At 40.8% G+C, this 13,381-nt stretch overlaps 1 protein-coding gene across 1 annotated transcript in view; it reads left to right on the plus strand.

Moving 5' to 3' along the window:
• Window positions 1-13,381, plus strand: part of TONSL (tonsoku like, DNA repair protein) — a 32,330-nt gene that overhangs the window by 11,867 nt on the left and 7,082 nt on the right. Inside the window, 14 exon segments of the mRNA XM_012541976.3 lie at window positions 1,451-1,576; window positions 1,809-2,010; window positions 3,861-3,931; window positions 4,100-4,189; window positions 4,364-4,436; window positions 4,630-4,793; window positions 5,036-5,186; window positions 5,704-6,482; window positions 6,867-6,943; window positions 7,886-8,036; window positions 8,168-8,246; window positions 9,716-10,017; window positions 11,201-11,372; window positions 12,732-12,907. Of these exon segments, the coding sequence (XP_012397430.2) occupies window positions 1,451-1,576; window positions 1,809-2,010; window positions 3,861-3,931; window positions 4,100-4,189; window positions 4,364-4,436; window positions 4,630-4,793; window positions 5,036-5,186; window positions 5,704-6,482; window positions 6,867-6,943; window positions 7,886-8,036; window positions 8,168-8,246; window positions 9,716-10,017; window positions 11,201-11,372; window positions 12,732-12,907 (2,613 nt within the window).

Raw genomic sequence — 13,381 nt, forward strand, 5'->3', positions numbered from 1 at the left:
AAAAAAATTTGTGACTTCTTCAACCATTCTGGAAAACAATTTGGAACTCAGCCCAAAGGACATGTGCCACATCACTGTATCCCAAAGAAATCGAAGAAAAAAAGGAACTCTAAGTACAAAAATAATTTATTGCAATTGTTTTTATGGTGGCAAAAAATTGTGGTTTTTGTGGTTTATGATTGTGATGGAATACTATTATGCTATAAGAAAATGATAAATAGAATTATTTCAGAAAAAAAAAATCTGATTTTTTTTTTTTTTTGTTACATCCTCTGCTATGTTGATAATTTTCAGATTTCATTGTCTAGCTCTAATCTCTTTGCTGGCCTGCTGCTATCTCACATCTCTGATTGCCTATTGAACATCTCAAACAGGATGTCCTGTAGAGATCTTAAACTTAGCATGTTCAAAACTGAACTCACTTTTCCTCCCAAAAATTCTTCCTTCTTCCTAACTTCCTTAGTACTTTTGAGGATACTGCATTGTCCTAGTCACCTAAGCTTAACACCTAGGTGTCATCTATGACTCATCTCTCTCTCATCCCTTATATCCATTCTGTTGTCAAAACTTTTTGATTTCACCTTTGTAACTTCTGTTGAACACTACTGCCCCTTTTTTCTTCTGACACTGCTACCTTATCACCCTCACATGGTTCATTTTAGTAGTCTGTTGTGGGCAAACTGCCACAAGTCTCCTCATTCTAATCCACTTAGTCATCAAAATGACCTTCCTAAAGTGCATACCATCCCCTCCCTCTATTCAGTAAACTCCATTGGCTTCCTATTACCTTCAGAATCAAATATAAAATCTTCTAGTTGGTATTCAAAGTTCTTTATAATCTAATCTCTCCACTACCTATGCAGTTTTTTACCTCTTCCCAGTTCTGATCCCCATTGTACTCTTTGATCTAGTAACATTGGCTTTCTGTTGTTCCTTGAGTAAAACATTCCCATCTCCCAACTCCAGGCATTTTCTCTGGCTTTCCCCCATACTTGGAATTCTCTCCTTAACCTCCCTGGTTTCCTTCTAGTCTTGTCTTCTACAAGAAGCTTTTCCTAGTCCCTCTTAATTCTGGTGCCTTCTCTGTTAATTTTTTTCAACTTATCCTATGTATATATCTTGTTTTCATTCTCTTCCATTAGATGGTGAGTTCTTTGAGAATAGGGACTGTATTTTGCCTTTGTATCCCTAATACTTGGCATAGTGGCTGGCATATAGTAGGCACTTAACATGTTTATTAAATGATTGTCCTAGAGGCTATAGTTCAGTAACATTTTCAGGTCTATGCTTTAGGAATATCAGGAATATCACATCTTGGAGAGGCCTTCCCTCAAAATAAGTAATTGGAAGATGTAAGGTACTTGGGGTCCTTGTCCTGGAATTAGTGTGAGTATACCTGGGAATGAAATTGCTGAGCCTCCATCTCTCTTCCTCCCTTCTATGTTTCTAGGAGGCAAAGACCTGGTTGAATATTGCCTTATCCAAGGAAGAGGCTGGTAAGCCCTATGAGGAACTGGAACCATGTTTCCAGAATGCTCTCCAATGTTCACAGGAGGCCAAGAAGCCTTGGCTACAGGTGAGATCTGTCTACAGCCTTCCTCCCTGGATTCCCCAGAACTCCTTTTTCTCCTGACAACACTTTCCAATTTCACTTTTAGGATCCTTCCTTAAGATTCTCTCCCCTACTCCACCTCCTTTATGCTTTTCTATAGTATGTTGCCTTTACTAATCTCTACCTCCCTAATTGTCATGGATTTTTCTCCCTCAGAGGTTTAGTCATGATCTTTGATCCCTATTACATTTCGCAGCGGCAGATCCTGCAGCACCTCCATGCTATACAGCTGAAATACCAGCCCCTTGAAGCCCCCAACACTGCTTCCAAGCTGCAGGAGCTAAACTGTACAGAAGGCTGGAGCCCATCCAAGGATGATATCAGTGAGGAAGAGGAGGAAGAGGAGCTGGAGAATAGTGAGACCTTGGAGGACAGTGACATAGAACTATCTGAAAGTGGTGAGTAAATGCCCGAATGACCAGGAATTCAGTCACAAAACCTTGGGAAACTGTGGCCACAGGCTGCTGTAGAATTCCAGCCTTCTCAGCATCAACAGCTTTAAAACTCTAAAGGTAGGGAGTATTGCCTCTCCTTGTACTCAGACCTACCTTGTACAAGGTAAGGCATATAGAGAGTGTATGGTGCATCAGTTGGTGAATTTCTATTACTTGTTCTTGATTAAATGCCCATTGATATAGGCTTTTGATCTGGGCACTTCTTGGAACAAAAAATATAGATGACTTTGTCCACCTGATAGGGATAGCAAGTGGGTAGTTCCTTTTTTTTTTTTTTAGGCATTTTCTGCTTAGCTCTCTTCTCTCTGCTTTTCCTTGGTAATCTTATTATCTTATTCACTGAATGGTTTTCAGCTATCATATTTAAGTTCCAGCTTTAATTTTTCTCAAATTTGAGACCTGAATTTCTACTTCAACATGTACAAAATGTAAATTTTCCTCCAGAACTTGTTTCCTTGCTTGACTTCTTCATTTGATGAATGAAATTAACATCTTTGTATTCATATTCCTTCAGATTTTTCAGTTATATCTGATGTCATCTCTTTTGCTCTGTCCATTCAATTAGTTGCCAGATCTCTACTTCTGAAATATCTTTGGCTTTTTTCTCTTTCTTTTCATTCCCAACTCTTTCAGCTAGTTTATTTAGCCAGTCAAGTGTTTTCTAAGCACTGGAAAAGAAAGGGGAAAAAAAACAGTCCCTGTCCTCATGGAGCTTACATTCTGATGAGGGAGAAAACATGTAAGCAACTAAGATTAAGGCAGCAGACTTTAGAAGTGCATATCTTCTTTAGCCCTTATTAGGCATTGTTAAGCCCTCTTATCCAATATATTTGCTTCTATTATTTTCCTTTTCAATTCTTCCATTCTGCTAATTCAATTTTCCAACAGTACAGCTTCATGTGACTTTTCTTACAGTTGTAGGATCAGAAAATTATAGCTCGGGAGCTGGGAGAAACTTCAAAGGCTATCTAATTTAATTATCCTGTTTTCCTATAAATCTTCTGTGACTTCCCATTTTCTTCAAATGATTTGGTCCCATTTTGTCTTTCCAATCTTAGATTCTATTGCACATTTATATACTTACTGTGCTTCTGCTTAGTTAGATAATATGTTAATCTCTGAATCTGCTCTTCTACACTATACCCATACCTAGTCTGTCCTTCCTTCTGTTTCTGCTGGTCAAAAATCATCCCTATCCTTAAAGACTGCTCCAAATATATCATATCCTTGAAACTTTCCTTTTTTCCTCCCCCAGCTGGAAGTGATCTCTTCTCTTTACTTTCATAGCACTTTTATGTACCTCTTTTATGGCCCTTTTTATGTCTTTGACTTCTGGTGATTAATTTTTTTTTCCTTTTTTTTCTTTTTTAATCTTTTATTGTGTGTGTTTTTATTTACTTCAGTAGGCTCCATAATGGCAAGATCTATATCTCATTCATCTTTGTATTTCTTTTAGCATCTTTCAAAGAACATGATAGGGACTCAATAAATGTTTGTTGATTTGACACATGGAATAGGACATAGTAACTAGATCTAAGAAAACACTAGAGACCTCTTTAGGCATAAAATCACAGGATCATTGTTGAAAATATCCTCAGAAGTCATTTAACTAATTATGAGCTTGTGGAATCTGCACACAATGTCAAACAGATGGAAAAGGCATTTTGGGATTTGTGGGAGGCCACTGGGCATGATCTAGGTTTATAATGTAAGAACATGTGTCTAGGTAGCTGTCAGCCCAAGGTACTATATCTTTAGGGCTTGGGATAAGTTACCTATCATGATTGTTCCAGAGAATGAAGGTGCTGAGGAGGAAATGGAGAGCTATGGACAGACTGGCCCTGGCCGTCGAAGACTAAATAAGGTAGGTCTGGTGAAAAGAAAGAGGTAGCCACCAACTTTCAGACATCACATTTTCTATGGCTTCATTATATTGTAGCCCAAATTTCTTTTTTCCTTTTCTCCCTGTTCCCACTTTGACTTGTGTGCATTCTCTCTTCATTTCTCCCTTCATTTGGTGCATTCTCCATAGTGGAATCGTCGAAATGATATGGGGGAGACAATGTTGCATCGAGCATGTATTGATGGGCAGTATCGCCGAGTCTGTGACCTTGTGGAACAGGTATGACTCAGGAGCTTCAAAGGAAAAATTAGGGATCAACATTGAAGAGATTATTACTAGGCCCCTCGCCCTTGATTCTAAAGTTTCCTGTACTAACTTGGAATTATTTCAGAACTTGGGTCCTGATTTCAGAGTCATGCCCAGGGCCTGGGTTTTTCCTTTCATTTGTCACAGGGTCATCCTCTGAATCCCCGAGACTACTGTGGCTGGACTCCCTTACATGAAGCTTGCAACCATGGGCATTTAGGTGAGAGAAGAGGGTTTGGTGAGAGGAAACAGAACTGGGCTCTGTTTGTGAATAAAGAATCAAGATGGATGGAAGGGAGTGAACTGATTGGGAGGGGACCTGAATCTCATAATATGGACATGAATAGAGAACTTAGTGGGGCTTCTGGTTAACTAGTGACTTTATACTTGGCTGGGTGTTCTGGATCCTTTAGAGATTGTTCGCTTCCTGCTGGACCATGGTGCTGCAGTGGACGATCCTGGGGGTCCAGGCTGTGAGGGTATCACTCCTCTTCATGATGCACTTAACTGTGGTCATTTTGAGGTGGCTGAGCTATTAATAGAGAGGAGAGCATCAGTCACTGCAAAAAACAGCAAGGTAAGGGGACTTGGGAGTGTGGGGGATGGGCTCCTTTGCTTCTATTGTGGGATGTATTAGAGGGAGAGCAATCTAGAGTACAACTCTTATAAACTGGGAGGTCACTTTGGATTTGGAGGGGAAGGCATTTGTGGGAAAGGTAGTGGAAGGGTAAGAACTGAGGGTCCTCTGGGATTCCAGGATTCCAAGTGATTGTGATCTTCAAGACAAAGGACTAATATTTGCCTTTATTTCCTCTATAGGGTCATACCCCTCGGGAGACCCTCCGGCAGTGGGTCAAACTCTATGGAAAGGATTTAGATCAGGAAACCCGTCAAAAAGCCCAAGCTATGGAAAAATTGCTTCAGCAAGCAGCCATGGAAAAATTGCACCGGACAGCTTCACTGGGCCAAGGTGAGCAGGGTTGCCATCCTCCAGGAGATTTCCTGGGAGTTCACTTTCCCTTTTATTTCAGCATGCATGACTCCATCCCAAGGGGCTAGAGACACTTTTTATGGAGAAAGTGGGGACTCCTGGAATTCAGGAAACTTGATTGCCTCAGTCATAACTAGACCTTGAAAATAACTGGATCCTTGAATAGATTCTGCTTGATATTTGGGATAGAATGGATAGAAAGCAAGTTTCAGAGCCAAAAAAGACTAAAGTTCAAGCCTCTGTTCTGGTACCTATAGTCTTTGGAACCCTAATCAAGTTGCTCCATCTCTCAGTGTTCTAAGCAGCTCTCTTAAGAGTATCAACTGCAGAAAAGATGCCAGGCTGCATTGATTAAAAATGTTTCCTTATCTGAAAGTTCCCTTTATCAATGAATTCATAAATCCAGTCTTTATTTCTATACCTTTTTTAGGTCCATGGGATAGATTGTGCGAGGCCAGCTTTAATTTCTCACAACTGTTTTTCTTTTCTCCTGCAGCATCCCAAGGCTCTCTTACTCCACAAACCATCCAAACCAATTCTCTGTTTGACCCTGAGACTTCACCTTCTTCCAGCCCCGTCAGGTCTTCCCATTTCTTGGCCAAATCAGAGGCTCAGCATCCTTTTATTGGGAACAGGTCCCTTAATAAGCCCTTGACCTCCCCAGAACAAGGATTAGGTATTACCAGGCCACAGAGTTATCATGTTGGAGGTGAGGCCAGTAGCTCTGAAGGGGACGATGATAAGGTCCCATTCCAGCCAGTTAAGAAGAGACCAAGACTCCTTAACTTGGGGCAGCGAGCAGAAGGAGCAACACTGTGCTCTTCTGAGAGCACAGAGTCAAATGTGGCATCTGCTAGCCGGGCTGTGTACAAGGCAGCGATCCGTGGTGTGGGCAGTGCCCAGGCCCGGCGCCTGTTCAAAACCATAGCAAAAGGGCCAAGTCAGACACCTGTCGCCCAGTCAGCCCTCATTCCTGAAGAAGAGTATTTGAATGGAGATTGGCTGGAGGATGATTTAGAGTCGCACTGTGTTCGTCGCAAGAAAAGCCACTGTATCCTAGACAATGACTCAGACTGCACATCTGAGCTAGAAAGTGATGGTGAAACTATTTGCTCAAGTTCTAAGCCACGTTCCCGACAAAGCCAACTCACTCGCATTGTGGATAAGACAGTGCTGGGCAGAACCAGTGGGAGCAGTAACTCAACAGGAGAAAATCCCTCTGTCTCCAGGGTTTCAGATATCAGTGGAGAGAATCCTTCAGCAGGATACCTGCCAGTGAGTGAGCCAGAAGTTCTTAGGAGAGATTGAAAAAGATAATCTGACCTTGAGAATGTCCCCTGACCATGGGAGGAGGCAGGAAAAAATCCCCCCCTGTACCCGGGGATGCTCAATAAATATTTCTTAACAAGTAGAGCTGTCCATAAGTAAAGCATGTCACCTTGGGAATTAGTTCCTTGTCACTGATAGTCTTCAAAAGCTAGATGACTACTCATCAGGAATGTTATAAAAGGGCTAGGCTACCAAAAATGCCACCTCTCAAGGTAGCCATTTGCATGCTTTGAGTCTATATATTTGGAAACATTTGGGTCCTTTCTCCAGGATGGCCTTGTGGTAATAAACAATCATTTGCCCAGATTTTCTTTTTACTCCTTCCCACAGTGTTCAGTTGCACCCCCACCCATACGGATCCGGGTTCGTGTACAAGATAATGTCTTCCTTATTCCAGTTCCCCAGAGGTAAGGAGTCAGCCCTCTTGTCTGCTTTTCCTCTTAGCTTCTCATCATTTATTCATTTCAGATCAGGTATTTACTGGGCACACACTCTGCACTCAGGTCTTTTTAGGCATTTGAAGAGATATTAGAGGAGTAGCAGAAATAATCTTTGTCTTCTAAGAATTTACCCTCTCGTTGGGAAATAGTCTTGGAGGAGGCAGGATATGAGCTGTCTTTGAAGAATGGTAGAATTGGAAATGAGGAGATTGGGTGGAGTGAACCTGGGGTGGGGACAATGAAGCCAACCTAGCTGCAGCAGATACATTTTTTGCTGGGATGATAGGAAGCATGGCTGAGTAGGTCTGGTAAATCTATGACAACATCAGGTGCCAGACTGAGACCTTTAGCACTTGGGAAAAGAGGAAGGATGTCTAAACGTCCGGACAAGGTAAAGAGAAACCATGACAGGAAATGTTCCCAAGAGCCAGATGCAGGATAAGTCCCTTCTTTAATAGAGAATGAGATAGGCTTAAGGTGACAAAGATGGGGTGGCTTGCTTAATATCATGTATAGTTGGATAAGGAAGAGAACCCAAGTCTTCTGGCCCCCAGTTGTACTTCATGATCTAAACTGTCAGCACTGCCCTTTCCATTTTGGAGAAAAGCAAGCTGGTTTGAAGACAATCACTTCTAATTTCTGTATATAAATATTAACAGAATAGAGAAAGGATTTTTTAAGTGCTGAGGGAACATAGACTTAAGGAATGATCAGAGTTGAATTTGGATCCTTATTCTAGAAAGAGTTCTTTTGAACACACACATTGGTGGGTTGCTGAAAACTGCTGTTCCTGAAGATCCTCTTTTGAAAGATTTGCATTCCTCCCACCTCAGGGCTGGTAGAATAGATCCTGGGGAGGGAAGAGACAATGATTCCATACCTTTCTTCTCTATTCTTTCCTGGTGGTAGTGAAAGACATCCTGTGTCCTGGCTGGCAGACCAGGCATCTCAACGATACTATCAGACGTGTGGGCTGCTAACCTGGCTTACTTTGAAAAAGGAAGGGGCCCTCTTAGCCCCTGAAGATCTCATCACTGATGTTCTGCAGAGCAATGAAGAGGTGAGAGAGGGTGGAAAAGCCTGCCTACTCTTCAAAGGTCTTGATGCATTCTCTTCCCTTCTACACATACTTGAAAGAAATTCCCCTAACAGGATAAGGCCTGTGAACTGACAAATCACCTTTTGTTTCAGGTGCTGGCTGAAGTGATCTCCTGTGACCTAACATCCTTGACTGATCGATACCGAAAAGTTTGTCAAAACCTAAGGGAAGGTAAGAAGCCCACAGGAAGCCAATCAGGATTATCTGGGATTCTTGTTTAATGGCAGACATAGTAGAGTCTGCCCAGCTTCCTTTACTGCCGAAGGGCAGGGTATGAGGAAGGTAGTGGAAAGTTAGCTAGTGAATTGCTCTTTAAGGAGGCCTCTCTATTTGTGAAGACGAAAAAACTCTGGCTACTGAAATGGAGGCTCAAGCATTTGATTAGCACTTAGGCTCTGGTTCCCTATTAGCACTTTATTAATATTGTTTATACCTCACTTCTCCTCTCCCATCCTTCATGGAGATCCCTGGCTTCTTTTCTAAGGGGGAAAGTCAGCCCTGGAGTATAAAGATTACCATTTCTGACTAATTACTAAGATCAGGTGAAGACTCAATTTCTTGGCTATTTGCTTCCTAGAGAAACCCTGTTGAGAAAAGGAGGTATGGAGAGAAGTTATGGGGAACACTTGTTGGGCAATGAATTATTTAGTTCCAATTTAAAAGTTTAAAGCCTATTTCATCCCCCTCATAATATACATGAGGAAAACAATCTCAGAGATGAGAAATGATTTGTCAGTAGTACCCAAGTAGTCTAATAAAGAAACTGGTATCCCCATAAAGGTCCTCTTCCTATACCCACCCTCTTCTATTGTAGTTGTTCTGAACTCATTAAGGGGATAAAGGAGATAGAGAAGGGAAAGCTACAGTCTCAGAGAATTCTCAATCTGGTTGAGAAGAGAAGCTTCCAGATCTCAGGGGTACTGTGCACCCCTAATCTCCACAATGTGGAGGTTATAGTTTTTGTGCTTACTAACAGGTATTATAGAGGGGTTCCTCATTCAGATATTGATAAGATTAAATGGCCTCTGAAGCCCTCACTCTGCTATCTGTAATTCAAGTATTAGCAAGATATTTTAGAAGGGTTTCCTATTAAGGATTAGATTGATTATTTATGAAATTTTTTTAAACTACAAGATTTTTCAATTTTGATTCTCTGAGTATCACTACATGACTTGTGCATAATATGTGGGAGGTGAGAAAAATGTCACTTAAAATTTTATAATCTCATAAGTATGAACCTAGATGGGAGAAGTATATCTGAAAGGAATAATAGAATTAGATTTAGAACTTGAAGAGTTCTTAGAGATCATATATTCTATTCATTTCGATTTTACAAATGAGGAGACTTGATATCTCTGAAATTATTTCCATTGCATCATAGTGACTCTCAGCTCCTTAGCAGGAGACCTAGCAGAAAGAGTTGGTGCTTGGGAGTGAGAAGGACTCAGTTTGTACTTGGTCTAACTTGCCTTATCCTAGTTCTTCTTTTTTCTTAAAAGACTTAAGAGCATACCTAAAATCTTATGAAAATGAATATAGACTATTGACTATTTCAAACTGAGACGGTAGGAATTTGTTTCTATTCCTCATCCACCCTACCCCAGATGTGTTGATGTGAATCTCTTCCCCTTCTCTCTAAGCTGAGAACCAGCTAATTCTTCAGGCTCTGGAACAGCAGGGCTCAGGCCCCTCATTCAGTGCTTGCTCCCTTGCCCTGCGTCCAGCCCAACTTACTCCATTGCTTCGTGCCTTGAAGCTGCACACATCACTCCGGGAGCTTCACCTGGTAGGGAATCGACTTGGGAACAATACAGCTGTGGAGTTGCTGTCCACTATTAGCACCATGCCTGGCCTGACTCTCCTTGATCTCTCTTCTAACCATCTGGGTCCTGATGGCCTTCACCACCTTGCTAATGGCCTCCCAAACCATAGCACCTTCCAGGTAATTTAAAAGACTTTTATGCCTTTCTCTCTGTTTCTCTGTGTTTGTTTGTGTGTTCCCTCTTTAACCAGCCTTACTCCCTCACCTGTGTCATTTCTCGTGTCATTCTTCCTCTTGTATCTCATTTATGTAAGATATTCTTTTTTTACCTTTTTGCTTGCAGTTTGTTTTATAACCACATCATATTTAATTCTACCCCAGTCTTTTTTGTGAATGACCCATTTACTAATGACAGTCTTACATTTTCACGCATAAAAAGCAAATTGTTTCTCCTTATTGAGTTCCTTCTAATTATTACCTTATATTTCTCTTGGATCTTATATGTCCATATTTTCTATTTTTGCAACAAAATCCTGAATGTTCATTTTCTTTTATTCAGGATTATCCTTAATTTTGCTGTATATGATATTTTTAGCCTGAACTCTGATTCTTTTTCTCTTTATAGTGTTCCAAGACTTTTAGTGAAACTGTTACTAGGTCTGTAAGTCATATTTCTATAGCACTCTTTTCGCATGAAAATTGTGTGACCTAGGTATAGTGCATATTTTATTGTCCTGTTTTACAGATGTGGAAACTGAGGCATAGAGAAGGAAAGTGAAACATGCCCATGTTGCATAGCTAGTAAGTGTTAAAGTTGAGATTTGAACCCAGATCATGTAACTTCAAACCCAGCAATCATGCTACTGCACCATTACCTCTTGCCAATGGAAGTTATGATCAAAGAGTGACTCCTGTGTATTTCGCCTCCTTTTGAACACTTGCTGGAATCTGCAGAAAAGAGGATACCAGGTTTTTGCCCTGGTCAAACCTCAAGAGGAGTGGAGACATAATCCCAATTTCCTAGCAGCCCTCAGATTGTTAGGAAAGACATGGTCTCCACTTCAGAGGGCTGGGAGTCTAATTGGTTTTACTCTTTTCATGTAATATTCAGTTTAATATTTCAGTTTTAAAGCCTCTTTCTTAAGGCAGCTCCTTGTCTTAATGCTATAAACATGACCCTCATCCTTAAACAGGTCTTGTGAGATAAACCTGTAATGGAAGACAAAAAGGCTTCCATAACCCAGCTGTCCTGCCCACTACAGCAGGCCAGAAAAGGACCGCTTAAACCTCACAGGGACCTCACCTCAAGAAAGCTATTCTATTGCCTCCTCTTTCTCCTATCTCCTATTCACTTGTTTTGCAGAATCTAGAGAAACTAAATTTGAGTATGAATCCTTTGGGAGATGGCTGTGTCCGAGCCCTAGCTTCCCTTCTTCAGTCCTGCCCTGCTCTCAGTACTCTGCGACTACAAGCCTGTGGCTTCACTTCAAACTTCCTGCAGAATCATCAGCACACCATGGACAATGCCTTGCAGGGTGAGCTGGCAGCTCCAAGACCCAGATGAATCTCTCCATCAGCAAACATTTATTAAACTTCTGCTCTGTGCCAGGCAGTGTGTGAGGCACTGGGAATATAAATACAAATAAATGAAAATTTTCTACTCTCAAGGAAGATTACATTCGTATAGGGAGAGAGCTACTACATATATAAATAAGTACATAATAAAAATAGGTAGAAGAAATTAAAAGTAGGGGAGGGAAGATAGAAACAGTTGGTAGCATCAAGAATGAGTTCATATAGAAGTGGTGCTTGAGGGTAGAGAAGGATTTTTTTTTTTGACTGAGGCAAGTGGGATTAAGTGACTTGCCTACGGTCACACAGCTAGGAAGTGCTAAGTGTCCTCAGTTCACATTTGAACTCAGGTCCTCCTGACTTCAGGGCTGGCACTCTATCCACTGGTAGAGAAGGATTTTATGCAGCAAAGCTAAAGAAAATGAATTCTAGTTGGGGGATGCAGCCAGTATAAAAGGAGTGAGGGCTTCCTTGAGAGGAAATGTTTAACTTCTCTCTCTATAGAGTTCTTTATTCAGAGGCTAGATTATCAAATAGTATCATTGGATATAGAATTATATCCAAGAGGAACATTAGTGGCTATCTAGTACACACCCAGCATTTGACAGAGGAAGAAGCAATCTTGTATCAAGTTAACTGTTCAAGATCACACAGATAACAAGTAGCAAAATCAGAATTCATACCCAAATTTCAAATCCATTATTTAGCTCAGAAGTGTCAAAACACATGGCAGGCAAAGCTCTCTAGTATGATCTGGGCCAGACTAATATATAATTGGAAAATAATTTAACAAAATAAAAATACAGTAGGCCACAGATAATGTTAATGGGTTTTATTTGACATCAGTGGTTCAGCTGACTATACCATGTGTATGTGTGTTGACTCTCCCCCCCCATTCCCCAGAATAATGAAACCTAGATAAGTTTTGTTGAAGAGAAGATCCCTACATGTGAGATTGACCTCTTCCCATTTTTCATAAATCAGGTTAGCTTAAAAGCAGAGCACACTTGCATATATGATTATGAATTTTGAGAAGGAATAGTACCTTAATTGTGGTAAATAATTCCTTCAGATTCCTAGAAGAGGAAAGCTAGAACTGGAAGAATAACTATCTGAGCCTCGAGAATTTCTCTTGGAATTTTGGAGAGAGAAGTATACTTATATTTCGAGAGCTCCAGATAATGTGGCTTTTGGGATTGGGAAAATAGGATTAATTTAGTCATCTCCATAGTCCTGAGTACCACCTTGTACAAACTCTGAATCTTTTGGACTGAGTATAGTTTCTAACATCATTCTTCAAATATGTTTTCCTTGAAGTGTAGGTGCCCGGCACCTGAAGCTATTGTCTCTGTCCTATAACACACTGGGTGTCCCAGCCCTTGCTCGGGTTCTTCAGTGTGTGCCTCACCGTGTTCTAACTCAGCTGGAGCTTGGCTCTGTGATGACCAACAGGAACAGCTCAGGATTCATGGAATCTATGCTCAGATATCTGACACAGGTATTCAGTAGAGCCCCTTGGGGTAAGGGAGGAAGAAAGCAGGCAGGACAGAGACTAGCAAAGTACTAAGGATGTTTCTGGTTTTGGTTTCCTGAGATGAGGGCCTTTATGTCTCCAATACAGTGCCTGTCACATAGTAGTCGCTTAATATTTGTTGATTCACTAAGACAGAAGAGAAAAAAAGACAGTTCAGAGTATAAAAGTTTCTTATATCTGAGTTTGGGAAAAAAATTGGAGATCCTAAGGAAAACAAGATCAATATTACTGTGATTTTTGTCAAGATTTTGTAGGCTCTGAACAAGAGGATTTTCTAAAACTTGAAAATTAAAGTACTGGGGAGAAATCTGTATGTCAAAACTTTGTCAAGTCTCAGTACAAAAATAAGCAGTTACGATTTTTGAGTGCAAGCAGGTATGGATGGAGCATGACAAGCTTTTTATTAAGCATTTACTATGTGTCAAAAGACACTGTGCT

The sequence above is a fragment of the Sarcophilus harrisii genome, chromosome 1 (assembly GCF_902635505.1).
Source record: "Sarcophilus harrisii chromosome 1, mSarHar1.11, whole genome shotgun sequence".
In the NCBI taxonomy this organism is placed as follows: Eukaryota; Metazoa; Chordata; class Mammalia; order Dasyuromorphia; family Dasyuridae; genus Sarcophilus; species Sarcophilus harrisii.